At 45.7% G+C, this 26873-nt stretch overlaps 1 protein-coding gene across 1 annotated transcript in view; it reads left to right on the top strand.

Moving 5' to 3' along the window:
• The window catches only part of LOC115124702 (solute carrier organic anion transporter family member 2A1-like), a 115032-nt gene that overhangs the window by 9720 nt on the left and 78439 nt on the right, over positions 1-26873 (top strand). Inside the window, exons 2-5 of the mRNA XM_065009491.1 lie at positions 14396-14533; positions 14971-15133; positions 19903-20115; positions 21741-21839. Coding sequence (XP_064865563.1) covers positions 14396-14533; positions 14971-15133; positions 19903-20115; positions 21741-21839 — 613 coding nt within the window. The remainder of the gene's footprint in view (positions 1-14395; positions 14534-14970; positions 15134-19902; positions 20116-21740; positions 21840-26873) is intronic.

Here is a 26873-nt window from a genome sequence, read left to right as displayed (position 1 = left end):
AGCCTCGAAAATTCCAGAAAATGATGTCATGGCTTTAGAAGCTTCTGATAGGTTAAGTGACATCATTTGAGTCAATTGGAGGTGTACCTGTGGATGTATTTCAAGGCCTACCTTCAAACTCAGTGCCTCTTTGCTTGACATCATGGAAAAATCAAAAGAAATCAGACAAAAAAATTGTAGACCTCCACAAGTCTGGTTCATCCTTGGGAGCAATTTCCAAACGCCTGAAGGTACCACCTTCATCTGTACAACCAATAGTACGCCAGTATAAACACCATGGGAACACGCAGCCGTCATACCACTCAGGAAGGAGACGCATTCTGTCTCCTAGAGATGAACGTACTTTGGTGGGAAAAGTGCAAATCAATCCCAGAACAACAGCAAAGGACCTTGTGAAGATACTGGAGGAAACGGGTACAAAAGTATCTATATCCACAGTAAAACGAGTCCTATATCGACATAACCTGAAAGGTCGCTCAGCAAGGAAGAAGCCACTGCTCCAAAACCATAATAAAAGGTTAAGGTTTGCAACTGCACATGGGGACAAAGATCGTACATTTTGGAGAAATGTCCTCTGGTCTGATGAAACAAAAATAGAACAGTTTGGCCATAATGACCATCGTTATGTTTGGAGGAAAAAGGCAAGCCGAAGAACACCATCCCAACCGTGAAGCACAGGGGGTGGCAACATCATGTTGTGGGGGTGCTTTGCTGTCAGAAATGGTGAAAAACTGAGTTTAAATGTATTTGGCTAAACTTCCGACTTCAACTGTACCTGGACCATGTTTTGAGTTGTGTTTTTTTTCAACCTGTATATGGGTTTAAAGGTCAATCAGGTGAACAGGAGACTGGAGTGCTACTTTACGTTCAGGTAGTCAGGTTATATACAAAGGATTCCCTGTTAGAGTCAACGTGGGCCCACCGGTTAGTCGAGGTAATTGAGGTAATGTCAACAGAAGTTCCAAACACTTGTATTATTCGTTCATGTCGTCTCACAAAAAAAAGAATGGACATGGTTTGGATTTAGAGAATATTGTGTTTGTCTTTTCAGTACTTCACTGAGCTTATCGCTCTCCTGTTGGTCGGCTAGTGGCTACACCCTCTAGGTACAGAAATGGTTTTGCATCCCAAATGGCACCCTATTCCCAATGTAGTGCACTACTTTTGACCAGGACCCATAGGGGATAGGGTGCACTACTGTTGACCAGGGCCCATAGGGGATAGGGTACCATGTAGGACATATCCAAGGTGTGTCTTTCTGACTGCTACGTACCGCTGCTCTGTTCTGCTTTGAGAGAGGTCAACCTCATGCTGCTATGTCCTCTCTCCCTCTCTCTCTGTCTCTCTCTCCGTCCTCTCTCTCTCTGTCTCTCTCTCTCCGTCCTCTCTCTCTCTCTCTCTCTCTCTCCCTGGCTCTCTGGCTGGCTCTCTGGCTCTCTGGCTCTCTCGTTTTCTCTCCTCTCGCTCTCTCATTCTCGTTTTCTCTCTCCTTGCTTTCTCTCTCTTATTCTCTCTCTCATTCTCTTGCTCTCATTCTTGCTTTTTCTCTCTCTTTCATTCTACTGATTTAACCTTTCCCTGTGACCTGCTATCTTTCCCTGTGACCTGTTCTCTCTCTCTCACACACACACACACACACACACACACACCCTCTTCCTCACTGTTTCACCATGACATTCTGTTGAGTTTGTTCAAGTGTAAATATAACCTACAATATAGATTTCCTCCTAAATAGACATACCCAAAGGTTATACATTTTTCTAGTGATTCCCATTTCACCTTTCTGGTAGAAATAGTTAGAAACTGCTGAGGTGTATTCACTCACATAGTACATAGTACAAATATGATGAACATATGAAATCTAACATATGATGTCGTTTCTATTCAACAAAAGTTGTGGAAATTATTTGAAATAATTGTTTTTAAAGCTGCGATAGGTGACCTTTTTGGACGACCTGACCAAATTCACGTAGAAATTTGTGTTTTCGATCTGTCACTCTCATTGAAAGCCAGTCTAGGAACCGGTAAATATGTTCTATGTTCTCTATTTCTATGCTTTCCCATAAGTTTAGTTTAAAAATTATATATATTTTACGTTAGGTAAAAAAATAAAATAAAATAAAAATATTTTAGGCTATTGACAATATACTGTATTTCACAACGGTTCAGAGGGTACAATTATTCTCTACACTTTGCAATGTTTTGGTTTGTCACAATAAACTAAAATTAGGCAAACTATTTGAATTTTTGCAATCAGCAAATAGAAAAGTGATTCCTGGATATTGCACCTTTTTTTATTTATTTTAGTAACAGTCAAATGATTAAATGCCTAATATAACATTATTTTCCTTCATTATTCCTGTAAAACAGATATAATCATATTTAATGACAGGACACATTTGACACCACTACATGTCACTGACGACCCGAGAAAGTTGTGCCTGACGACCACAGCGATGCCATTCAAATGCCTGCTGACTTTAACCCAAAAGGTTATTTAGTCACTTTTGAGGACAAATATTATTATTATTATTATTTTTTATATGAAAAATTATATTTTTCCCTCATTCAACAAAAGTAGGGGAATAGTGCTTGAAATGATTTAAATTCTTTCTTAATATGGTAACAATCAAATTATAAACGACTTATTACAATAATTTACCTTTCTTATACCTGTAAAATAAATATGAACATACATAGAGACAGTACAAAATTGGCACCATTTTCATATAACTGATGACAGAGACATTTCCTGCCCAGCCTCTGGGACCCCATTCAAATGTCCACTTTAATAACAGAACCTCTGGGACCCCATTCAAATGTCCACTTTAATAACAGAACCTCTGGGACCCCATTCAAATGTCCACTTTAATAACAGAACCTCTGGGACCCCATTCAAATGTCCCCCACCACTTTAATAACAGAACCTCTGGGACCCCATTCAAATGTCCACTTTAATAACAGAACCTCTGGGACCCCATTCAAATGTCCACTTTAATAACAGAACCTCTGGGACCCCATTCAAATGTCCACTTTAATAACAGAACCTCTGGGACCCCATTCAAATGTCCACTTTAATAACAGAACCTCTGGGACCCCATTCAAATGCCTGCAGCATATTAGACACTGCTGCCCTTATAGATACAAACTTGAAATCATTGGCCACTTTAATAACAGAACACTTGTCAATTTAATAATGTTTACATTTTGCAATTCTCGTCTCATATGCATATACTGTATTGTACAGTTGTGGCAAAAAGTTTTCACTGTCACTAATATACATTTTCACAAAGTCTGCTGCCTTAGATATTTTTGTCAGATGTTTCTATGGAATATCAAATCCAATTTTATTTGTCACATACACATGGTTAGCCGATGTTAATGCGAGTGTAGCAAAATGCTGAAGTATAATTACAAGTATTTCATAAGTGTCAAAGGCTTTTATTGACAATTACATGAAGTTGATGCAAAGAGTCAATATTTTCATTGGTGACCCTTCTTTTTCAAGACCTCTGCAATCCGCCATGGCATGCTGTCAATTAACTACTGGGCCACATCCAGCCTGATGGCAGCCCATTCTTGCATAATCAATGCTTGGGGTTTGTCCACCCGTCTCTTGAGGATTGACCACAAGTTCTCAATGGGATTAAGGTCTGGGGAGTTTCCTGGCCATGGACCCAAAATATCAATGTTTTGTTCCCCGAGCCACTTAGTTATCACTTTTGCCTTATGACAAGGTGCTCCATCATGCTGGAAAAGGCATTGTTCGTCACCAAAACTTTCCTGGATGGTTGGGAGAAGTTTCTCTTGGAGGATGTGTTCGTACCATTCTTTATTCATGGCTGTGTTCTTAGGCAAAATTGTGAGTGAGCCCACTCCCTTGGCTAGGGAGGGAGGGAGGGAGGGAGGGAGGGAGGGGGAGGGAGGGAGGGGGAGGGAGGGAGGGAGGGAGAGAGAGAGATGAGTTGTCTGTCTAATGAGAGAGGATGTGGTTCAGATCAGACAGCAGTCTTGTCTTTGATCATGATTATATTGTGAAGCTGAGCCTTTTCATCTTCATTCATCACAATAGACAGCAGTAGGAAGGAAAACTATGTTAGGTCTGAGATCTGCCTCTCGCTTTCAACTCTATTGGGCTGTACTGGCTGTGTAAATAAGGTTGAGCTAGTCGGAAATTAAGCCAAGCTTTTTTATTTGTTTAGGAAGACAGACTGTTCACTTGTATGTTTAGACTGTATTATGGAGGTCCAGCAGTGTCCGACACACACACACACACACACACACACGTTTGTTTTGCTATCCTTGTGTGGACCAAAAAATTGATTCCCATTCAAAATTCTATTTTCCCTAACTCCTAAATCTAATTCTAACCTAAAATAAAAGCCTAAATGTTTTTTTACATTTTTTTAAAGCCTAAAATAGCTTCTTTTTTTCTCCTTTGGGACCCGGTGAAATGTCCCCACTTGTCTGAATTTTCCTTTGATTTACTATCCTTGTGTGTACTTCTGGTAAAAACAAAAAACACACACACAGTGTCCAGCCAAACGTCTCCTCAGCACGTGTCTCCGTAATGAAGGTTATGGAACTGTCTGGAATATTATGTAATATTGAAATCGGCACTTCCTTTAATTATCTCCTCTCAGCAGGCCACAAGGCTCAGACACAATGGTTACCGGGGAGACGGAGGTAGAGGTGTCTGTGCTCAAAGAAATGTGTTTGTACTAAAAACAAGACGTTTAGAAATCGAAGTGACAAATTACAATAGAAATAACTTTTACTTCAGTGGCTCCTTGATATTAATTAACATAGTCAATTCAAAAAGTTAGCATGTTGCCTAATCAACATTCTCAATAAACTGGAATCAAACTGCAATGCTTACTGTAAACTGGAAGGTTACTGTACAGTCAATGCTTACTGTAAACTGGAAGGTTACTGTACAGTCAATGCTTACTGTAAACTGGAAGGTTACTGTACAGTCAATGCTTACTGTAAACTGGAAGGTTACTGTACAGTCATCAATCAGCTGGCAGCTACTGTAAACTGGAAGGTTACAGCTGGCTACAGTCAATCAGCTTACTGTAAACTGGAAGGTTACTGGCTGTACAGTCAATCAGCTGGCTGTAAACTTGAAGGGCTACTGTCATTGATCAGTCATCAATCAGCTGGCTGTACAGCTGATCAGCTGGCTGTACAGTCATTGATCAGCTGGCAGTACAGTCATTGATCAGCTGGCTGTACAGTCATTGATCAGCTGGCTGTACAGTCATTGATCAGCTGGCTGTACAGTTATTGATCAGCTGGCTGTACAGTCATTGATCAGCTGGCTGTACAGTCATTGATCAGCTGGCTGTACAGTCATTGATCAGCTGGCTGTACAGTCATTGATCAGCTGGCTGTACAGTCATTGATCAGCTGGCTGTACAGTCATTGATCAGCTGGCTGTACAGTCATTGATCAGCTGGCTGTACAGTTATTGATCAGCTGGCTGTACAGTCATTGATCAGCTGGCTGTACAGTCATTGATCAGCTGGCAGTACAGTCATTGATCAGCTGGCTGTACAGTTATTGATCAGCTGGCTGTACAGTCATTGATCAGCTGGCAGTACAGTCATCAGCGCAAGACAATTATGCCGACAGGTACATGTAAAGACCAATCCCTCTTCTGTGTTTGTCATGTTTGACAGAGTGAGTAATCATAAGCAACACCTGTGTTATCAACCATTTGAATTAGTTTGTTAGTTTCTACACAATACACTGATAACAGTTCAGTAATGAATGATTATCCAGGGATACAACTGGCTGTAGTTGCAGCTGGCTGTAAAATAACTGGCTTCAGTCATGATCAAAATAACTCATTGATCAGCTGGCATGTAAAATAACTATTTCACCATGTAAAATAACTATTTTCTCCTCCATTAAGGTTTGATTGCCCCACTGCTATTTGATCCCATACAGTGTTGATCAGTGGCTGACTGTGTTTCAGCTGGCTGTACAGATGATCAGCTGGCTGCAATGAAGACAGATCATAATCAGCAACTTACACTTGAAAAGTCATTGATCAGCCCCATAGCCCCAGTTAGTCTTGATCAGCTGGCCCATTGATCAGCCCCACAGTTATTGATCAGCCCTGTACAGTAGCCCCAGTGGCTGTACAGTATCGCTGTAGCCCCATCAGCTGGCCCAGATTGGCTGTAGCCCCAGTTAGCTGATCAGTCCCATAGCCCCAGCTGGCTGTAGCCCCAGTTAGTTGATCAGCCCCATAGCCCCAGTTAGCTGTAGCCCAGTCATTGATCAGCCCCAGTTACACAGCCCCAGTTACACATAGCATTGATCCCACAGTTAGATCTGGCTGCCCCAGCTGGCTGTAGCTGATCAGCCCCATAGCTGGCTGTACCCAGTTACAGTCTTGATCAGCCCCATAGCCCCAGCTGGCTAGATGTAGTCCCAGTAGCCCCAGTTTGAGCTGGCTAGCCCCAGCTGGTGTACAGTTAGCCCCAGTCAGCCCAGCAGTTAGCTGATCAGCCCCATAGCCCCAGTCATTGATCAGCCCAGTTACACATAGCATCAGCCAGTTAGCTGTACATGCCCCAGTGTTTGCTGTAATCAGCCCCATAGCCCCAGTTAGCTTGTTAGCCCCAGTTAGCTGTGATTATCCAGTCCCATAGCCCCAGTTAACTGTTTCCCCAGTTAACTGTTTCAGCCCCATAGCCCCAGTTAGCTGTAGCCCCATAGCCCCAGTTAGCTGTGCCCCAGTTAAGTTTGTTAGTTTCTGTAGTCCCATAGCCCCAGTTAGCTGTAGCCCCAGTTAGCTGTAGCCCCATAGCCCCAGTTAGCTGTAGCCCCATAGCCCCAGTTACACAGCCCCAGTTACACATAGCCCCAGTTAGCTGTAGCCCCAGTTAGCTGTAGCCCCATAGCCCCAGTTAGCTGTAGCCCCATAGCCCCAGTTAGATGTAGTCCCATAGCCCCAGTTAGCTGTAGCCCCAGTTAGTTGTAGCCCCATAGCCCCAGTTAGCTGTAGCCCCATAGCCCCAGTTACACAGCCCCAGTTACACATAGCCCCAGTTAGCTGTTGCCCCAGTTAGCTGTAGCCCCATAGCCCCAGTTAGCTGTAGCCCCAGTTAGCTGTAGTCCCATAGCCCCAGTTAGCTGTAGCCCCAGTTAGCTGTAGCCCCATAGCCCCAGTTAGCTGTAGCCTCAGTTAGCTGTAGTCCCATAGCCCCAGTTAGCTGTAGCCCCAGTTAGCTGTAGCCCCATAGCCCCAGTTAGCTGTAGCCTCAGTTAGCTGTAGTCCCATAGCCCCAGTTAGCTGTAGCCCCAGTTAGCTGTAGCCCCATAGCCCCAGTTAGCTGTAGCCCCATAGCCCCAGTTACACAGCCCCAGTTACACATAGCCCCAGTTAGCTGTAGCCCCATAGCCCCAGTTAGCTGTAGCCCCAGTTACACATAGCCCCAGTTAGCTGTAGCCCCATAGCCCCAGTTAGCTGTAGCCCCAGTTACACATAGCCCCATAGCTGTCATTAAATATGCTTCGTCTTTATAATCTGACATGATTTATTGCCCACTGTATTGAAGCTATTTTAGTCTATGTCACCCTGAAAATCCACATTTTCAGCAGAGGATCATTTTTTGCCAGACTTGCCAGTCAAACTGATAAATCTTAGTTTAAAATTAAATCACACACACAAAAAAAGGTTATTCAGCTTGTTTGGTTGCTTGAGAAAACAGGTCTAGTCAAAACATGAATAATTTAAAAAAAAAACCTGCTAGAAAACATTGTGAAGGCATCTATTGTGCGTGCTAACAAAGCAGAAAGCCAGGCTTTAATAGGAGTATTAACTGTCCCAGAATTGGACTGGGAGTTGATTATGCCTCTGCCTCAGCCTGTTGGTCTTGTAGCTGATAAATAACTCAAAAGGTTAGAATATATCCACTGCTGTTTTCATAGTAAATCCAGGTCTAAACCTCAACATGCCCCCTTGGCCCTTGGACCACCTTGTGTCTACACAACCCCAGGAGGTTCTGGAATGGACGAGGCTCAGCCTCCATCCCAAATGGCACCAGATAACGATGGCCATGGAGAGCGAGATCACAATGTAAGCAAAAAGGTTAGCAATCACAAGACCGCCGGGCTAGATGGGATACCAGGGCGCGTTCTCAAAGCATGCAAAGCTGGCTGGTGTCTTCACAGACATATAGAACTTTTTATCTACCAAGAGAATATTCATCCATAAATGTCACGGCTGTCTACATTCCTCTACATGCCAACACACCACTCTGGCACTTAACAAACTGCATGTGGTCATAAACAAGAAACCGCTTACCGAGAGGCACCGTTTCTGGTGGGCGGAGACTAATGCAGGGAGACTTAAAACCGCCGTACCTCACTTCTATCAAAATATCTCCCGTGCCACTAGGGGTGAAGAACTCCAGACTACTTTTGGAAAAGACAATGGCGCATGGAGGGAGACGGCTGCCATTTTATGGGCTCCTAACCAACGGTGTTATTTTGTGAGTTTTTTTCACATTATGTTGTACTTAATGTTGCCTCTACCATCTGTTATGACCGAAAAGAGCTTCTGGATATCAGAACAGTGATTACTAACCTCGAACTGGACAAGATTTGTTCTTTAATGAGTCCGACGTGAAGGATTTACTGCTTCTCCGAGACCAGGCCCAAATCCCCGTCATTTGCGTGAAGAAAAGACGGAAATACAGGGGGCGGAGATCGGAGTGCCTTGTGAGAATTCATCGGCGAGTGGGTAACGTGCCTCTACGATTCGTTCTATTGGCCAATGTGCAATCACTGGAAAATAAACTGGATGATCTCCGCTCGAGACTATCTTACCAACGGGACATTAAAAACTGTAATATCTTATGTTTCACCAAGTCGTGGCTGAACAACGACGACACGGATAATATACAGTTGGCTGGGTTTTCCGTGTTTCGGCAGGACAGAACAGCTACGTCTAGAAAGACGGTGGGGTTGCCCAGTAAGACGAGGGGTGGGGATGCCCAGTAAGACGAGGGGTGGGGGTGTGTGTCTCTTTGTCAATAACAGCTGGTGCGTGATGTCTAAAACTAAGGAGGTCTCAAGGTATTGCTCGCCTCAGGTAGATTACCTCATAATAAACTGTAGACCACACTATCTACCAAGAGTGTAATCTATATTTTCCGTAGCAGTCTATTAACCACCACAAACTGACAAGGGCACTAAGATCACACCCAACGAGCTGTATAAGGCCATAAGCAAACAAGAAAATGCTCATGCAGAAGTTGTGCTCCTAGTGGCCGGAGACATTAATGCAGGCAAACTTAAATCCGTTTTACCTCATTTCTACCAGAATGTCACGTGCAAAAAAAAGGAGGAAAAACACTCTTAGACCACCTTTACTCCACACAGAGACTCATACAAAGTTCTCCCTCACCCTCCATTTGGCAAATGTGACCATAATTCTATCCTCCTGATTCCTGTTTACAAGCAAAAACGAAAGCAGGAAGTACCAGTGACTCGCTCAATACGGAAGTAATCAGATGATGCGGACGCTACGCTACAGGACTAGAATATGTTCCGGGATTCATCCAATGGCATTGAGGAGTATACCTCCTCAGTCACCGGCTTCCTCAATAAGTACACAATGTTGTCCCCACAGTGACCGTGCGTACATATCCCAACCAGAAGCCATGGATTACAGGCAACATCCGCATCGAACTAAAGGCTAGAGCTGCCGCTTTCAAGGAGCGGGACACTAATTTGGACGCTTATAATAAATCCCGCTATGCCCTCAGCTAACCATCAAACAGGCAAAGTGTCAATACATTACTAAGATTGAATCTTACTACACCGACTCTGACGCTCGTCAGATGTGGCAGGGCTTGAAAACTATTATGGCCTACAAAGGGAGACCCAGCCGCGAGCTGCCCAGTGACGCGAGCCTACCAGACGAGCTAAATGCCTTTTATGCTTGCTTTGAGGCAATCAACACTGATGCATGCATGAAAGCATCAGCTGTTCTGGACAACAGTGTGATCACGCTCTCCGTAGCCAATGTAAGCAAGACCTTTAAACAGGTCAACGTTCACAAGGTCTAGGCCAGATGGATTACCAGGACGTGTACTCAAGAGCATGCGCTGACCAACTGGCAAGTGTCTTCACTGACATTTTCAACCTGTCCCTGAACGAGTCTGTAGTACCTACATGTTTCAAGCAGACCACCATAGTCCCTGTGCCCAAGTACCCGAAGGTAACCTGTGTAAATGAAGTGCTTTGAAAGGCTGGTCATGACTCACATCAACACCATCATCCTGGAAACCCTAGACCCACCCTAATTTGCATACCGCCCCAACAGAACCACAGATGATGCAATCTCATTCGCACTCCACACTGACCTTTCACACCTAGACAAAAGGAACACCTCTGTGAGAATGCTATTCATTGACTACAGCTCAGCATTCAACACCATAGTGCCCACAAAGCTCATCACTAAGCTAAGGACCCTGGGACTCCCTCTACAACAGATTGGTAAGGGTAGGCAACAACACATCTGCCACGCTGATCCTCAACACTGGGGCCCCTCAGGGGTGTGCTTAGTCCCCTCCTGTACTCCCTGTTCACCCATGACTGTTTGGCCATGCACGACTCCAACAACATCATTAAGTTTGCTGACGACACAAAAGTGGTAGGCTTGATCAGCGATGAGACAGCCTATAGGGAGGAAGTCAAAGACCTGGCAGTATGATGCCAGGACAACAACCTCTCCCTCAATGTGAGCAAGACAAAAGGAGCTCATCGTGGACTACAGGAAAAGGCTGGCCGAACAGAACCCCATTAACATCGATGGGGCTGTAGTAGAGCGGGTCGAGAGTTTCAAATTCCTTGGTGTCCACATCACCAACAAACTATCATCAAATCAAAATGTATGGGTCACATACACATATTTAGCAGATGTTGTTGTGGGTGTAGAGAAATGCTTGTGTTCCTAGCTCCAAAAGTGCAGTATCTAACAATTCACAACAATACACACAAATCTAAAAGTTTTAAAAAATGGAATGAAGAAATATAGAAATATTTGGACTGGCATAGACTAAAATACAGTAGAATAGAATATAGTATGTACATATGAAATTAGTAAATCAGTAGGTAAACATTAAAGTGACTAGTGATCCATTATTAAAGTGACCAATGAGTCCATGTCTATAGGGCAGCAGCCTCTATGGTTGAGTAACTTGGTGGTAGCCGGCTAGTAATGACCTTGAGATAAAAGCTGTTTTTCAGTCTCTGAGTCCCAGCTTTGATGCACCTGTACTGACCTCGCCTTCTGGATGATAGCGGGGTGAACAGGCGTTGGCCTGGGAGTTGATGTCCTTGACAATCTTTTTGGCCTTCCTATGACAACGGGTGCTGTACGTGTCCTGGAGGACAGTCACTGTGCCACCGGTGATGCGTTGGGCAGACCGCACCCTCTGGAGAGCCCTGCCGTTGTGGGTGGTGCAGTTGCCGTACCAGGCAGTGATACAACCCGGCAGGATGCTCTCAATTGTGCTTCTGTAAAAGTTTGTGAGTGTCTTAAGGGCCAACCCGAATTTCTTCAGCCTCCTGAGGTTGAAGAGGCGCTGTGTTTGAGCCGTTGTGACTCCACTTTGTGTCTGTACTGACATGTTGCCTGTTGCATTATTACCTTACGGAAGGGAATAACTACACTGTTTGTATTCAACCATATTCCCAGTCACCTTGCCATGGTTAAATGGTTTGCGCTTTTAGTTATGCACAAATGCTGCCATCTATCCACGGTTTCTGGTTTGGTTAGGTTTTAGTCATCACAGAGGGAACAACATCCCCTATATACTTCCTGATGAACTCAGTCACCGTGTCTGTGTATATGTCAATAATAGTATAGTATTTTTTTTTTACCCCTTTTTCTCCCCAAGTTTCGTGGTATCCAATTGGTAATTAGTCTTGTCTCATCGCTGCAACTCCCGTTATTCTCAGAGAATATCCCAGAATATCCCAGTGATCAAAACCATCTTGAAGCATGGATTCTTGGTGCTTCCTGGTACCAGCAATGAATAGACCTTAGCACGGCTACTTCCGGTTCGAGTTTCTGCCTATAGGAAGGGAGGAGCAAAATGGAGTCGTGATCTGATTAGCTGAAGGGACGGTGGGGGAGGGCCTTGTAGAAATCCTTTCGAAATGGGGGTATCAGTGGTTGAGTGTTTTTCCAGAGCGAGTACTACAGTCAATGTGTTGATAGAACTTCCGTAGAGTTTTTCTCAAATTTGCTTTGTTAAAAATTCCCAGCTACAATAAATGTTCGCCTCAGGATATATGGTTTCCAGTGTAGTGCCTTGAGGGGGAATATATATGGCTGTGACTATAACAGAAAATAATTATTTTGGGAGGTAATAGGTCTGGTGAACAAAATGCCTTGAGTTTCTGTATGTTATCACAATCACATCATGAGTAGTTAATCATGAAACATACACCATCACCTTTCTTCTTCCTGGAGAGTTCTTCATACCTGTCTGCGCTGTACTGAGACCCAGCTGGCTGTATGGACGGGACCACAGTATATACCGAGAAAGTCATGATTCTATGAAACAGAGAATGTTACCTGATGTCTCTCTGGAAGGAGATCCTCGCCCTGAGCTAGTCTACTTTATTATCCAGAGACTGAATATTAGCGTGTAATATATTCGGAAGCGGTGGATGGTGTGCACGCCTCCTGAGTCGGACTCCAAATACCTCTTTTCCGCTTTGTTCCAAGCACACCAAGACAGTTGTGAAGAGGGCACGACAACACCTTTTCCTCCTCAGGAGACTGAAAAGATTTGGCATGGGTCCCCAGATCCTCAAAAAGTTATACAGCTGCACCATCGAGAGCATCCTGACCGGTTGCATCACCGCCTGGTATGGCAACTGCTTGTCATCCGACCGTAAGGCCCACACAGATGGCTCAGTACGTAACTGGGGCCAAGCCTCCTACCATCCAGTACCTATAAACTAGGCTTTGTCAGAGGAAAGCCCTAAAAATGGTCAAATACCAGTCAGTTCTCTCTGCTACCGCACGGCAAGTGGTACCGGAGCGCCAAGTCTACGTCCAAAAGGCCCCTTAAGAACTTCTACCCCAAGCCATAAGAATGATGAACAATTAATCAAATGGCCACCCGGACTATTTACATTGACCCCCCCCCTTTGTTTTTACACTGCTGCTACTCACTGTTTATCAGTGCATAGTCACTTTACCCCTACCTACATGTGCAGATTACATTTTTTTCTCTCCTTTTTCTCCCCAATATTCGTGGTATCCAATTGGTAATTAGTCTTGTCTCATCACTGAAACTCCCTTATGGACTCAGGAGAGACGAAGGTCGAGAGCCGTGCGTCTTCCGAAACACAACCCAGCCAAGCCGCACTGCTTCTGGACACAATGCCTGCTTAACCCAGAAGCCAGCCGCAACCAATGTGTCAGAGGAAACCACCTGGTCAGCATTGCACCCGGCCCGCCACAGGAGTCGCTTAGAGCACGATGGGACAAACTGCCGGCCAAACTCTCCCCTAACCTGAACGACCCCTGGCCAATTGTGCGGCGTCCCATGGGTCTCCCGGTCGCGGCCGGCTACGACAGAGCCTAGACTCAAACCAGGATCTCTAGTGGCACAGCTAGCACTGCGATGCAGTGCCTTGGACCACTTCACCACTCTGGAGGCCCGGTAAATATTTTCTAAACTATTTCTTGAACTGCATTGTTGGTTAAAGGCGTGTAAGTAAGCATTTCACAGTAAAAACCTGTTGGTTTTCGGTGCATTATTTATGGCACTAAGCAGTATCCATATAAAATGTACTTCCATTCATTTTTTTCAACTGGTACAGGGGACCTTATATTATACTACCTGGTACTGTACTTCCATTTCATTTTCAACTGGTACAGGGGACCTTCAGACGAGTCTTGTGAGGCCTAGAACAAAACAACCAATATAACATAAAAACGTGTTATATTCTCGGGATGTCTCATGGTCTGACAAACAACCCCTTTATCTCTGTCACCTTACACCGCGGAAGTGAGACATAGGTGGATGCGTCCAAGGAAAAATACACATCTCCAACTTAATCTGACGGGTTTACATTTCATAAGGGCGGCAGGGTAGCCTAGTGGTTAGAGTGTAGAAGCGGCAGGGTAGCCTAGTGGTTAGAGCGTTGGGACTAGTAACCGGAAGGTTGCAAGTTCAAACCCCCGAGCTGACAAGGTACAAATCTGTCGTTCTGCACCTGAACAGGCAGTTAACCCACTGTTCCTAGGGTGTCATTGAAAATAAGAATTTGTTCTTAAATGACTTGCCTGGTTAAATAAAATAAAAATAAAATAGATTGGTCTCTGTCTCTCTCTCTCCTCTTCTAGATGTTTGTGCTGTGTCATGGCCTGCTGCAGCTCACCCAGCTCCTGTACAGCTCCTACTTTAAGAGCACCATAACCACCATCGAGAGACGCTTTGGCCTCAGCAGCTTCTCCTCCGGTACCGTCTCCTCTCTGCACGAGGTAGGACACAGACCTGCTGTATCCTGATTACAGGGCTGTCTCTAGGTGGGGAACACAGTACTGATGTATCCTGATTACAGGGCTGTCTCTAGGTGGGGGACACAGACCTGCTGTATCCTGATTACAGGGCTGTCTCTAGGTGGGGAACACAGTTCTGATGTATCCTGATTACAGGGCTGTCTCTAGGTGGGGAACACAGTTCTGATGTATCCTGATTACAGGGCTGTCTCTAGGTGGGGAACACAGTACTGATGTATTCTGATTACAGGGCTGTCTCTAGGTGGGGAACACAGTACTGATGTATTCTGATTACAGGGCTGTCTCTAGGTGGGGGACACAGACCTGCTGTATCCTGATTACAGGGCTGTCTCTAGGTGGGGAACACAGTACTGATGTATTCTGATTACAGGGCTCTCTCTGTCTCCATCCGTCTCTAGGTGGGGAACACAGTTCTGATAGTGTTTGTGAGTTACCTCGGCAGCAGGGTCCATCGGCCTCGTCTGATTGGACTGGGTGGCCTGCTGATGTCCATCAGCGCGCTAATCCTGGCCCTACCTCACTTCCTGTCCCAGCCCTATGAGTTTGACTCTGTCATACATGGTAAGATCTAGGGGTTCTATATATATATATTTTATATATATATTTTATATCTACAGTACTCTGCAATACAAAGGACACACTTCTGAATAAAAATCCTTCATGGGCAGAGTTTCCAGAACACAGATGTGAACCTTCTTGTTGCTGAGAAGCAGTAAGAAATGCTTCTTAGTCTACGACTAGGTCTGACTACGTCTGTGTCCGGGAAACTGGCCGCACGAGTTTTAAAACCTAGTATATGCAAGCATCATCCACAATCGGTCTCTCTAAAGCAGCAAGCATCATCCACAGTCGGTCTCTCTAAAGCAGCAAGCATCATCCACAATCGGTCTCTCTAAAGCAGCAAGCATCATCCACAGTCAGTCTCTCTAAAGCAGCAAGCATCATCCACAATCGGTCTCTCTAAAGCAGCAAGCATCATCCACAATCGGTATCTCTAAAGCAGCAAGCATCATCCACAATCGGTCTCTCTAAAGCAGCAAGCATCATCCACAATCGGTCTCTCTAAAGCAGCAAGCATCATCCACAATCGGTCTCTCTAAAGCAGCAAGCATCATCCACAATCGGTCTCTCTAAAGCAGCAAGCATCATCCACAATCGGTCTCTCTAAAGCAGCAAGCATCATCCACAGTCAGTCTCTCTAAAGCAGCAAGCATCATCCACAATCAGTCTCTCTAAAGCAGCAAGCATCATCCACAGTCAGTCTCTCTAAAGCAGCAAGCATCATCCACAGTCAGTCTCTCTAAAGCAGCAAGCATCATCCACAGTCAGTCTCTAAAGCAGCAAGCATCATTCGCAGTTGGTCTCTCTAAAGCAGCAAGCATCATCCACAGTCGGTCTCTCTAAAGCAGCAAGCATCATCCACAGTCGGTCTCTCTAAAGCAGCAAGCATCATCCACAATCGGTCTCTAAAACAGCAAGCATCATCCACAGTCAGTCTCTCTAAAGCAGCAAGCATCATCCACAGTCAGTCTCTAAAGCAGCAAGCATCATCCACAATCGGTCTCTCTAAAGCAGCAAGCATCATCCACAATCGGTCTCTAAAGCAGCAGTCCCCGTATGTTGGACCTGATTCAGCCTGTCATTGATTAGAGTAGTATTGTGGTAGAGTGGTGGTGTAGTGGTGGAGTGATGTTTTGGAATGGAGTGGTATAGCGGAATGGTGTAGAAAAGTGGTGTAGTGGATTGGTGTGCTGAAGTGTAGTGGTGGAGTGGAGTAGAATGGTGTACTGAATTTGAGTGGTGGAGCAGTGTGGTTCATTGGAGCTGGGTGGATTGGAGTGTTGTAGTGTAGGTTAGTGTAGTGGTGTGGTGGTGGTATGAAGTGTTGGGAGTGGTGTACTGGATTGAAGTGGAGGTGTGGTGTATTGGTGTGGTGGTGTGGAGGGGTGTATTTGGTGTGGTAGTGTGGAGGGGTGTATTGGTGTGGTAGTGTGGAGGGGTGTATTGGTGTGGTAGTGTGGAGGGGTGTATTGGTGTGGTAGTGTGGAGGGGTGTATTGGTGTGGAGGGGTGTATTGGTGTGGAGGGAGGTGGGTGTATTGGTGTGTGGAGGGTGTATTGGTGTGGAGGTGTGGAGGTGTGTATTGGTGTGGAAGTGTGTATTGGTGTGGAGGGGTGTGGTGGTGTGGAGGGGTGTATTGGTGTGGTAGTGTGGAGTGGTGTATTGATGTGGATGGGGTGTATTGGTGTGGTAGTGTGGAGGGGTGTATTGGTGTGGGGGTGTGGAGGGGTGTATTGATGTGGATGGGGTGTATTGGTGTGGTAGTGTGGAGGGGTGTATTGGTGTGGTAGTGTGGAGGGATGTATTGGTGTGGTAATGTGGAGGGGGTGTATTGGTGTGGTGGTGGGGTGTGGAGGGGTGTATTGGTGTGGTAATGTGGAGGGGTGTATTGGTGTGGAGGTGTGTATTGGTGTGGTAATGTGGAGGGGTGTATTGGTGTGGTAGTGTGGAGGGGTGTATTGGTGTGGTGTGGAGGGTGTATTGGTGTGGTAGTGTGGAGGGGTGTATTGGTGGGGTGTGGAGGGGTGTATTGGTGTGGTGGAGGTGTGTGTATTGGTGTGGTAATGTGGAGGGGTGTATTGGTGTGGTAGTGTGGAGGGGTGTATTTGTGTGGTGGGGTGTGGAGGGGTGTATTGGTGTGGTGGAGGTGTGTATTGGTGTGGTAATGTGGAGGGGTGTATTGGTGTGGTAGTGTGGAGGGGTGTATTGGTGTGGTAATGTGGAGGGGTGTATTGGAGTGGAAGTGTGGAGGTGTGTATTGGTGTGGAGGGGTGTATTGGAGTGGAGGGGTGTATTGGTGTGGTGTGGTGTGGGGGGTATTGGTGTGGAGGGGTGTATTGGTGTGGTAGTGTGGAGGGGGTGTATTGGTGTGGTGTGTGGAGGGATGTATTGGTGTGGTAATGTGGAGGGGTGTATTGGTGTGGTAGGGTGTGGAGGGGTGTATTGGTGTGGTAATGTGGAGGGGTGTATTGGTGTGGAGGTGTGTATTGGTGTGGTAATGTGGAGGGGTGTATTGGTGTGGTAGTGTGGAGGGGTGTATTGGAGGGGTGTATTGGTGTGGTAGTGTGGAGGGTGTATTGGTGGGGTGTGGAGGGGTGTATTGGTGTGGAGGGGTGTATTGGTGTGGTGGGGGTGTGTATTGGTGTGGTAGTGTGGAGGGGTGTATTGGTGTGGTAGTGTGGAGGGTGTATTGGTGTGGTAGTGGAGGGGTGTATTGGTGTGGTGGTGTGGACGGGGTATTGGTGTTAATGTGGAGGGGTGTATTGGTGTGGTGGTGTGGAGGGGTATTGGTGTGGAGGGGTGTATTGGTGTGTGGGGGGTAGTGGTGTGAGGGGTGTATTGGTGTGGTAGTGTGGAGGGGTGTATTGGTGTGGAAGTGTGGAGGTGTGTATTGGTGTGGAGGGGTGTATTGGTGTGGTGGTGTGGAATGTGTGGAGGGGTGTATTGGTGTGGTGGTGTGGACGGGGTATTGGTGTGGAGGGGTGTATTGGTGTGGTAGTGTGGAGGGGTGTATTGGTGTGGTAGTGTGGAGGGGTGTATTGGTGGAAGTGTGGAGGTGTGTATTGGTGTGGAGGGGTGTATTGGTGTGGTAATGTGGAGGGTTGTATTGGTGTGGTGGTGTGGAGGGGCTTGTGTGGAGGGTGTGGTGTGGTAGGTGGAGGGTGTATTGGTGTGGAGGTGTGTAGGTGTGTATTGGTGTGGTAATGTGGAGGGGTGTATTGGTGTGGTAGTGTGGAGGGTTGTATTGGTGTGGAGGGGTGTATTGGTGTGGTGGGGTGTGGAGGTGTGTATTGGTGTGGTAGTGTGGAGGGGTGTATTGGTGTGGTAATGTGGAGGGGTGTGGTGGGGTGGAGGTGTGGTAGTGTGGAGGGGTGTATTGGTGTGGTAATGTGGAGGGGTGTATTGGTGTGGTAGTGTGGAGGGGTGTATTGGTGTGGAGGGGTGTATTGGTGTGGTAATGTGGGGGTGTATTGGTGTGGTAGTGTGGAGGGGTGTATTGGTGTGGTAGTGTGGAGGGTGTATTGGTGTGGTGGTGTGGACGGGGTATTGGTGTGGAGGGGTGTGGTAGTGTGGAGGGTTGTATTGGTGGGGTAGTGTGGAGGGGTGTATTGGTGTGATGGATTGGTGTTGTGGATTAGTTTAGTGGATTGGTGAGGGGAGTGGACTGGTGTGGATTGGATTGGTTGAGTGGTTTGGTTGAATGGTTTAGTGGTGTGGATTGGTTGAGTGGTGTGGTGTGGTGGATTGGTTTAGTGGTGTGGTGTGGTGGATTGGTTTAGTGGTGTGGTGGAGTGGATTGGTTTAGTGGTGTAATGGATTGGTTTATTGGATTGGTTTAGTATTGTAGTGGTGTGGTGTGGTGGTTTATAGGATTGGTGTAGTGGTGTGGTGGAGTGGATTGGTTTAGTAGTGTAGTGGTGGAGTGGATTGGTTTAGTGGTGTGGTGGAGTGGTTTAGTGATGGAGTGGATTGGTTTAGTAGTGTAGTGGTGGATTGGTTTAGTGGTGTGGTGGATTGGATTAGTGGTGTGATGGAGTGGATTGGTTTAGTGGTGGAGTGGATTGGTTTAGTGGTGTGGTGGATTGGATTGGTTTAGTGGTGTGGTGGAGTGGTGTGGTGGATTGGTATAGCGGTGTGGTGGATTGGTTTAGTGGTGTGGTGGGGTGGATTGGTTTAGTGGTGTGGTGGGGTGGATTGGTTTAGTGGTGTGGTGGGGTGGATTGGTTTAGTGGTGTGGTGGTGTGGATTGGTTTAGTGGTGTGGTTAGATGTGGATGTTTGGATTTAGAAATAATGACTTGTGAAAGCCAGCCTGTTCTGCAGGTGTTCTCTAGCTGAACCCATTCTACATAAATCAGCAGGAAAATGTTAATCTCTGAGCACTTCAAGAAAGCCAAGAAGATTAAGACTGTCTCTCAGGCAGTTGATTTAATTCAGAGCTCTGTTCATTCTCTTCCCTCCTCCTCTGTCTGCCCTGTAGACAAACACACACACACAACCACAACATGCATGCATACACACACACACATACCGACCCACTACCCTGGCTGGATGCTACTTGTCATAGGGTACCACTGAAGGGTCACATCATCAAACTCCAGGAACAGCTGTGTATTGTTCGCAGGTCTGTAATTAACTCTGTGTCTCTCCGTGTCTGTCTCTCTGTGTCTGTATCTCTGTGTCTGTCTCCTCTGTGTCTCTCTGTGTCTCTGTCTGTCTGTCTGTCTGTCTGTCTGTCTGTCTGTCTGTCTGGATGTGTTTTTTCCCTAGATCGCCAAGACCTGTGTTCACTCCAAGGTACCTCCAACATGACAGAGGCCTGTGGGAAGACGGAGATCAAGCGTATAGCAGACACCAACAACTTGTGGCTGCTCATGGCTATAGCTCAGCTGCTGTTCGGAGTGGGGTCTGTTCCCATACAACCTTTTGGTATCTCTTATGTGGATGACTTCGCCGGACGAGGCAACTCCCCCCTCTACATAGGTAAGAGGCCTGTAGCTGACTGAAACACTAGAACCTCTACATAGGTAAGAGGCCTATAGCTGACTGAAACACTAGAACCTCTACATAGGTAAGAGGCCTATAGCTTACTGAAACACTAGAACCTCTACATAGGTAAGAGGCCTGTAGCTGACTGATACTAGTCTCTCTACATAGGTAAGAGGCCTGTAGCTGACTGAAACTAGTCTCTCTACATAGGGGTGACAGGGTAGCCTAGTGGTTAGAGTGTTGGACTAGTAACCGAAAGGTTGCAAGTTCAAATCCCCTTGCTGACAAGGTACAGGCAGTTAACCCACTGTTCCTAGACCAGTTAACCCACTGTTCCTAGACCAGTTAACCCACTGTTCCTAGACCAGTTAACCCACTGTTCCTAGACCAGTTAACCCACTGTTCCTAGACCAGTTAACCCACTGTTCCTAGACCAGTTAACCCACTGTTCCTAGACCAGTTAACCCACTGTTCCTAGGCCAGTTAACCCACTGTTCCTAGACCAGTTAACCCACTGTTCCTAGACCAGTTAACCCACTGTTCCTAGACCAGTTAACCCACTGTTCCTAGACCAGTTAACCCACTGTTCCTAGACCAGTTAACCCACTGTTCCTAGACCGTCATTGAAAATAAGATTGTGTTCTTAACTGACTTGCCTGGTTAAATAAAGTAAATAAGAGGCCTGTAGCTGACTGAAACTAGTCCCTCTACATACAGGCGGTATCAGTAGTATGTTGTGTTATTGAAAGTGTTATTGAAATAGATTAGAGATTGTTTTTGTCATTGATCATAGTGGCCTAGTTAAAGTTTAAATAAAAAATAAAACAAACGATACAAAATACATCAGTTAAAATGTATATACAACATCTGTCAGGTCCCTCCAGTCAAGTATTGAATTTCAAGCACAGATTCAACTACAAAAACCAGGGAGCTTTTCGAAAGCCTCATAAAAGAAGGGCGTTGATTGGTAGATGGGTTTTGGATAACAAATCAGACATCGATTTGTATATAAATGTCTACCTATACTAGTGTTACATTTTTTTATTCATTTTTAAGAAATGTAAAAATAAAAAAATAAAAATTACTTTGAAATAGATTTTGTGTAGATTGTTGACACAAAAAAAAAAGACACTTCAATCCATTTTAATACCACTTTGTAACACAATAAAATGTGAAGATTACCTATGATACCCACTGTAGGTAAGAGGCTTGTAGCCAATGGAAACACTAGCCTATACTATTTTTACTGGCCCTATACTATTTTTACTGGCCCTATACTATTTTTACTGGCCCTATACTATTTTTACTGGCCCTATACTATTTTTACTGAGTTGTCTACGGCAATCTCCCGATGCTACCTAAAACACCTTAGCTGAACACAAGCAGGTTGTAATCGCTTCTCTCATAGATTATGAAAAGTAAAGTTTGCCGGAGTTATTTAGCAAAAAAACAAGAGGAGAGATTGTATTCGTTTAGTTAATAACAGACACTTGGACACGATCCAGCTGGTCTCTTCTTTGTGGTTTTTAGTACTGCAGCTACGGCAGGCTCAACACAGACTGTAGTATTACAGTAGGACGTGGTGTTAAAGACCCTGACTGTCTCTTTTCTCTTCCCAGCCATCCTGTTTGCTGTGTCTGTGTTTGGACCTGCCTTTGGCTTCCTGCTGGGCTCCGTCATGCTGAGGATCTATGTGGACGTGGACAGAACCGGCTCAGGTAGATACTGCGTTTGGGTTGTTACGTGGTGGACAGAACCGGCTCAGGTAGATACTGGGTTTGGGTTGTTACGTGGAGGACAGAACCGGCTCAGGTAGATACTGGGTTTGGGTTGTTACGTGGAGGACAGAACCGGCTCAGGTAGATACTGGGTTTGGGTTGTTACGTGGAGGACAGAACCGGCTCAGGTAGATACTGGGTTTGGGTTGTTACGTGGCGGACAGAACCGGCTCAGGTAGATACTGGGTTTGGGTTGTTACGTGGTGGACAGAACCGGCTCAGGTAGATACTGCGTTTGGGTTGTTACGTGGCGGACAGAACCGGCTCAGGTTGATACTGGGTTTGGGTTGTTACGTGGAGGACAGAACCGGCTCAGGTAGATACTGCGTTTGGGTTGTTACGTGGCGGACAGAACCGGCTCAGGTAGATACTGCGTTTGGGTTGTTACGTGGCGGACAGAACCGGCTCAGGTAGATACTGCGTTTGGGTTGTTACGTGACGGACAGAACCGGCTCAGGTAGATACTGCGTTTGGGTTGTTACGTGGATGACAGAACCGGCTCAGGTTGATACTGCGTTTGGGTTGTTACGTGGAGGACAGAACCGGCTCAGGTTGATACTGGGTTTGGGTTGTTACATGGCAGACAGAACCGGCTCAGGTAGATACTGCGTTTGGGTTGTTACGTGGCGGACAGAACCGGCTCAGGTTGATACTGGGTTTGGATTGTTACATGGTGGATAGAACCGGCTCAGGTTGATACAGGGTTTGGGTCGTTAGATTGGCGGCAGAGGTTGGCTAGCTGGTTGGAGTGTAGGATTGCATTGCTTGGTAAGCAACTCCAGTGTATATTTGGCCTTGTGTTTTAGGTTATTGTCCTGCTGAAAGGTGTATTTATCTCCGAGTGTCTGGTGGTAAGCAGACTGAACCAAGTTTTCCTCTAGGATTTTGCCCGTTCCATTTATTTTAATCCTATAAAAAAAAACTCCCTAGTCCTTGCCGATGACAAGCATACCCATAACATGAAGACGTCACCACCTGCTTGAAAATATGAAGAGTGGTACTCAGTGATGTGTTGGATTTGTCCCTAATATAAAGTTTTGTATTCAGGACAAAAAGTTAATTTCTTTAACACATTTTTTGCAGTATTACTTTTTATTGCAAACAGGATGTTTGGAATATGTTTTATTCTGTATTAGCATCCTTATTTTCATTCTATCTTTATTTAACTAGGCGAGTCAGTTAAGAACAAATTCTTATTTTCAATGACGATATAAGGAACAGTGGGTTAACTGCCTTGTTCAGGGGCAGAACGACAGATTTGTACCTCGTCAGCTCGGGGATTTGAACTTGCAACCTTTTGGTTACTAGTCCAACGCTTTAACCACTAGGCTACCCTGATTTTAGTATTGAGGAACTACAATGTTGTTCTCTCAACTCTTCTCCAGGTTCATCTGTAGTTGAGGGCGTTGTTTTTAAGCTTTGAGAATCACTTCCTTTTAGGTGGTTGTAGAACTCAACGGCTCTTTTCTGGATTTTGATCATTTGAGGGAATCCTCGTAATTCTGCTCTGCATGAATTATTTGCCGTTTTAAGTTGTACGCATGGGGATATCTTTTCAGAATTCTGCATGAAGTCTCAATTTGGTGTTTGTCCCATTTTGTGACTTCTAGGTTGTTGAAGTATTCTTAGCCAGATCCTACTTGGGATGTTTTATGTTCCTTTGATGGCATAAAAGGCCCTTCTTGCCTTGTCTCTTAGGATTGTTTATAGCCTTGTGGAAGTTACCTGTGGTGCTGATGTTTCTGCCAAGTTAGGTATAATTTGTGTGCTCTACGGCAACAAGGTCTTGGTGGAATTTTTATTTGTGGTCCTGGCAACTGGACCTTTCTTGGAACACTTTGTGTTATAACTGTCAGGGCCCAGGTCTGACAGAATCTGTGCAGAATATCTAGGTGCTGCTGTAGGACCTCCTTAGTTGGGGACAGGAACAACAGATCATGTAGACATTTGACTTTAGAGTGTAGTAGGCTGAGGCCGGATGCTTCAGACCGTTTTAGAGCTTTCTCTCTCGTAGTCTTTATTGACACGGCAAGTTAAATGACTTCCATTGTCAAAGTATACATTTAACAACAATGGTGGGACCAACAGTAATCAATCATAATAATAATAATAATAATAATAATAATAGTAGTGGAACTGTGATTACCATTAACAGCAACAACAATATTCATGAGAATAACACATCAAATAAATAGTAGTTGGGTAGTCTCAACGTGACTGACAAGTCACATGGCATGTAACTTTCCCCGGCAAGAAAACCAAACCTGAGGCTCAAACAGGCGGGGAAACTAACTAACAACTAACAATGCCATAAAGAGCCGTTGTGTTGAAACGCCTGATGTTTATTAACAGTGAGAATCGCAGAATGGTGAACTTAACTAAACGACGGAGAGTTTTGACTGTGTGATATTAGATTGCTTCTTGTGTAAATATTTTCTGTCTGGATTTTAATGATTTGTATGTCACTGACAACAACCAAAACAGGTGGGGATTTAACAAAAACAAACACTCATGGGATTGTCACTAAACGTTGACTAGCAACAACAACTAGAACCTGAAAGACACGCACCATGAGACACACACTAAATTTACCCACTAAGAGGCAAGCAAAACAAAAACAGGGAAGATCAGATAAAGGATCGTTTGTCTCGAAATCAAATAAGAAGTGCCAACTAAAAGAGTTAACCCTCCACCTCTCTCAAGACAACTGGAGCACTGGGCCAGCCACTCTAAAATATCCCCCTGGGCCAGCCACTCTTAAATATCCCCCTGGGCCAGCCACTCTTAAACATCCCCCTGGGCCAGCCACTCTTAAATATCCCCCTGGGCCAGCCACTCTTAAACATCCCCCTGGGCCAGCCACTCATAAATATCCCCCTGGGCCAGCCACTCTTAAACATCCACCTGGGCCAGCCACTCATAAATATCCCCCTGGGCCAGCACAGGTAAAACACCTTCCCACTATAATGAGATGACAAACCAGCACAGATGTAACACATACTGACTAACGAGCTGACACCAGAGTGAGCACAGCCTGTCCTCTCTGGGCAACCAGGTTCGTCTATGACGGCAAGTCTCTATGGCCAGACTGTGCTCACGGAGTCTGTACCTAGTCAGTGTTTTCCATCAGTCACAGGGGTCAGATAGTCTGCCACAGTGTACTATATCAGTCACAGGGGTCAGATAGTCTGCCACAGTGTACTATATCAGTCACAGGGGTCAGATAGTCTGCCACAGTGTACTATATCAGTCACAGGGGTCAGATAGTCTGCCACAGTGTACTGTATCAGTCACAGGGGTCAGATAGTCTGCCACAGTGTGCTGTATCAGTCACAGGGGTCAGATAGTCTGCCACAGTGTACTGTATCAGTCACAGGAGTCAGATAGTCTGCCACAGTGTACTGTATCAGTCACAGGAGTCAGATAGTCTGCCACAGTGTACTGTATCAGTCACAGGAGTCAGATAGTCTGCCACAGTGTACTGTATCAGTCACAGGGGTCAGATAGTCTGCCACAGTGTGCTGTATCAGTCACAGGGGTCAGATAGTCTGCCACAGTGTACTGTATCAGTCACAGGAGTCAGATAGTCTGCCACAGTGTACTGTATCAGTCACAGGGGTCAGATAGTCTGCCACAGTGTGCTGTATCAGTCACAGTGGTCAGAGAGTCTGCCACAGTGTGCTGTATCAGTCACAGGAGTCAGATAGTCTGCCACAGTGTGCTGTATCAGTCACAGGGGTCAGATAGTCTTCCACAGTGTACTGTATCAGTCACAGGAGTCAGATAGTCTGCCACAGTGTACTGTATCAGTCACAGGGGTCAGATAGTCTGCCACAGTGTACTGTATCAGTCACAGGGGTCAGATAGTCTGCCACAGTGTCAGTCTGTATCAGTCACAGTCACAGGGGTCAGATAGTCTGCCACAGTGTGCTGTATCAGTCACAGGGGTCAGATAGTCTGCCACAGTGTGCTGTATCAGTCACAGGGGTCAGATAGTCTGCCACAGTGTACTGTATCAGTCACAGGGGTCAGATAGTCTGCCACAGTGTACTATATCAGGCACAGGGGTCAGATAGTCTGCCACAGTGTACTATATCAGTCACAGGGGTCAGATAGTCTGCCACAGTGTACTATATCAGTCACAGGGGTCAGATAGTCTGCCACAGTGTACTATATCAGTCACAGGGGTCAGATAGTCTGCCACAGTGTACTGTATCAGTCACAGGAGTCAGATAGTCTGCCACAGTGTACTATATCAGTCACAGGGGTCAGATAGTCTGCCACAGTGTACTATATCAGTCACAGGGGTCAGATAGTCTGCCACAGTGTACTGTATCAGTCACAGGAGTCAGATAGTCTGCCACAGTGTGCTGTATCAGTCACAGGAGTCAGATAGTCTGCCACAGTGTACTGTATCAGTCACAGGAGTCAGATAGTCTGCCACAGTGTACTGTATCAGTCACAGGGGTCAGATAGTCTGCCACAGTGTACTGTATCAGTCACAGGGGTCAGATAGTCTGCCACAGTGTACTGTCTGCTTAGAGACAAATAGCATTGACGTTTACTTTGATTTCTTGTGTCTTTCCAATAGGTGATATTTTAAATTTTTCTTTGTGATAATTTGGTTGGGCCAGATTTTCTGAGTGCTGTCCTGAGGCTCTAAGGCAGGGTTGCCCAACCCTCTTCCTGGAGGTCTACCGTCCTGTGGGTTATCAGTCCAACCCTCTTCCTGGAGATCTACTGTCCTGTAGGTTTTCAGTCCAACCCTCATAACCAGCTGGTTGACTGCTGTCCTGAAGCTCTATGGGGCTGGTTTGGGTTAGTGAACTGAGCCTCAGATCCAGCTGGTTGACTGCTGTCCTTGAGGCTCTATGGGGCTGGTTTGGGTTAGTGAACTGAGCCTCAGAACCAGCTGGCTGAGGGGACTCTTCTCTTGTTTCATCTCTTGACATTGTAGAGCTGTGTGATGGAAAG

Source organism: Oncorhynchus nerka, linkage group LG25, assembly GCF_034236695.1.
Source record: "Oncorhynchus nerka isolate Pitt River linkage group LG25, Oner_Uvic_2.0, whole genome shotgun sequence".
NCBI classification, from domain to species: Eukaryota; Metazoa; Chordata; class Actinopteri; order Salmoniformes; family Salmonidae; genus Oncorhynchus; species Oncorhynchus nerka.
This window is presented reverse-complemented; position numbering and strand designations above follow the sequence as displayed.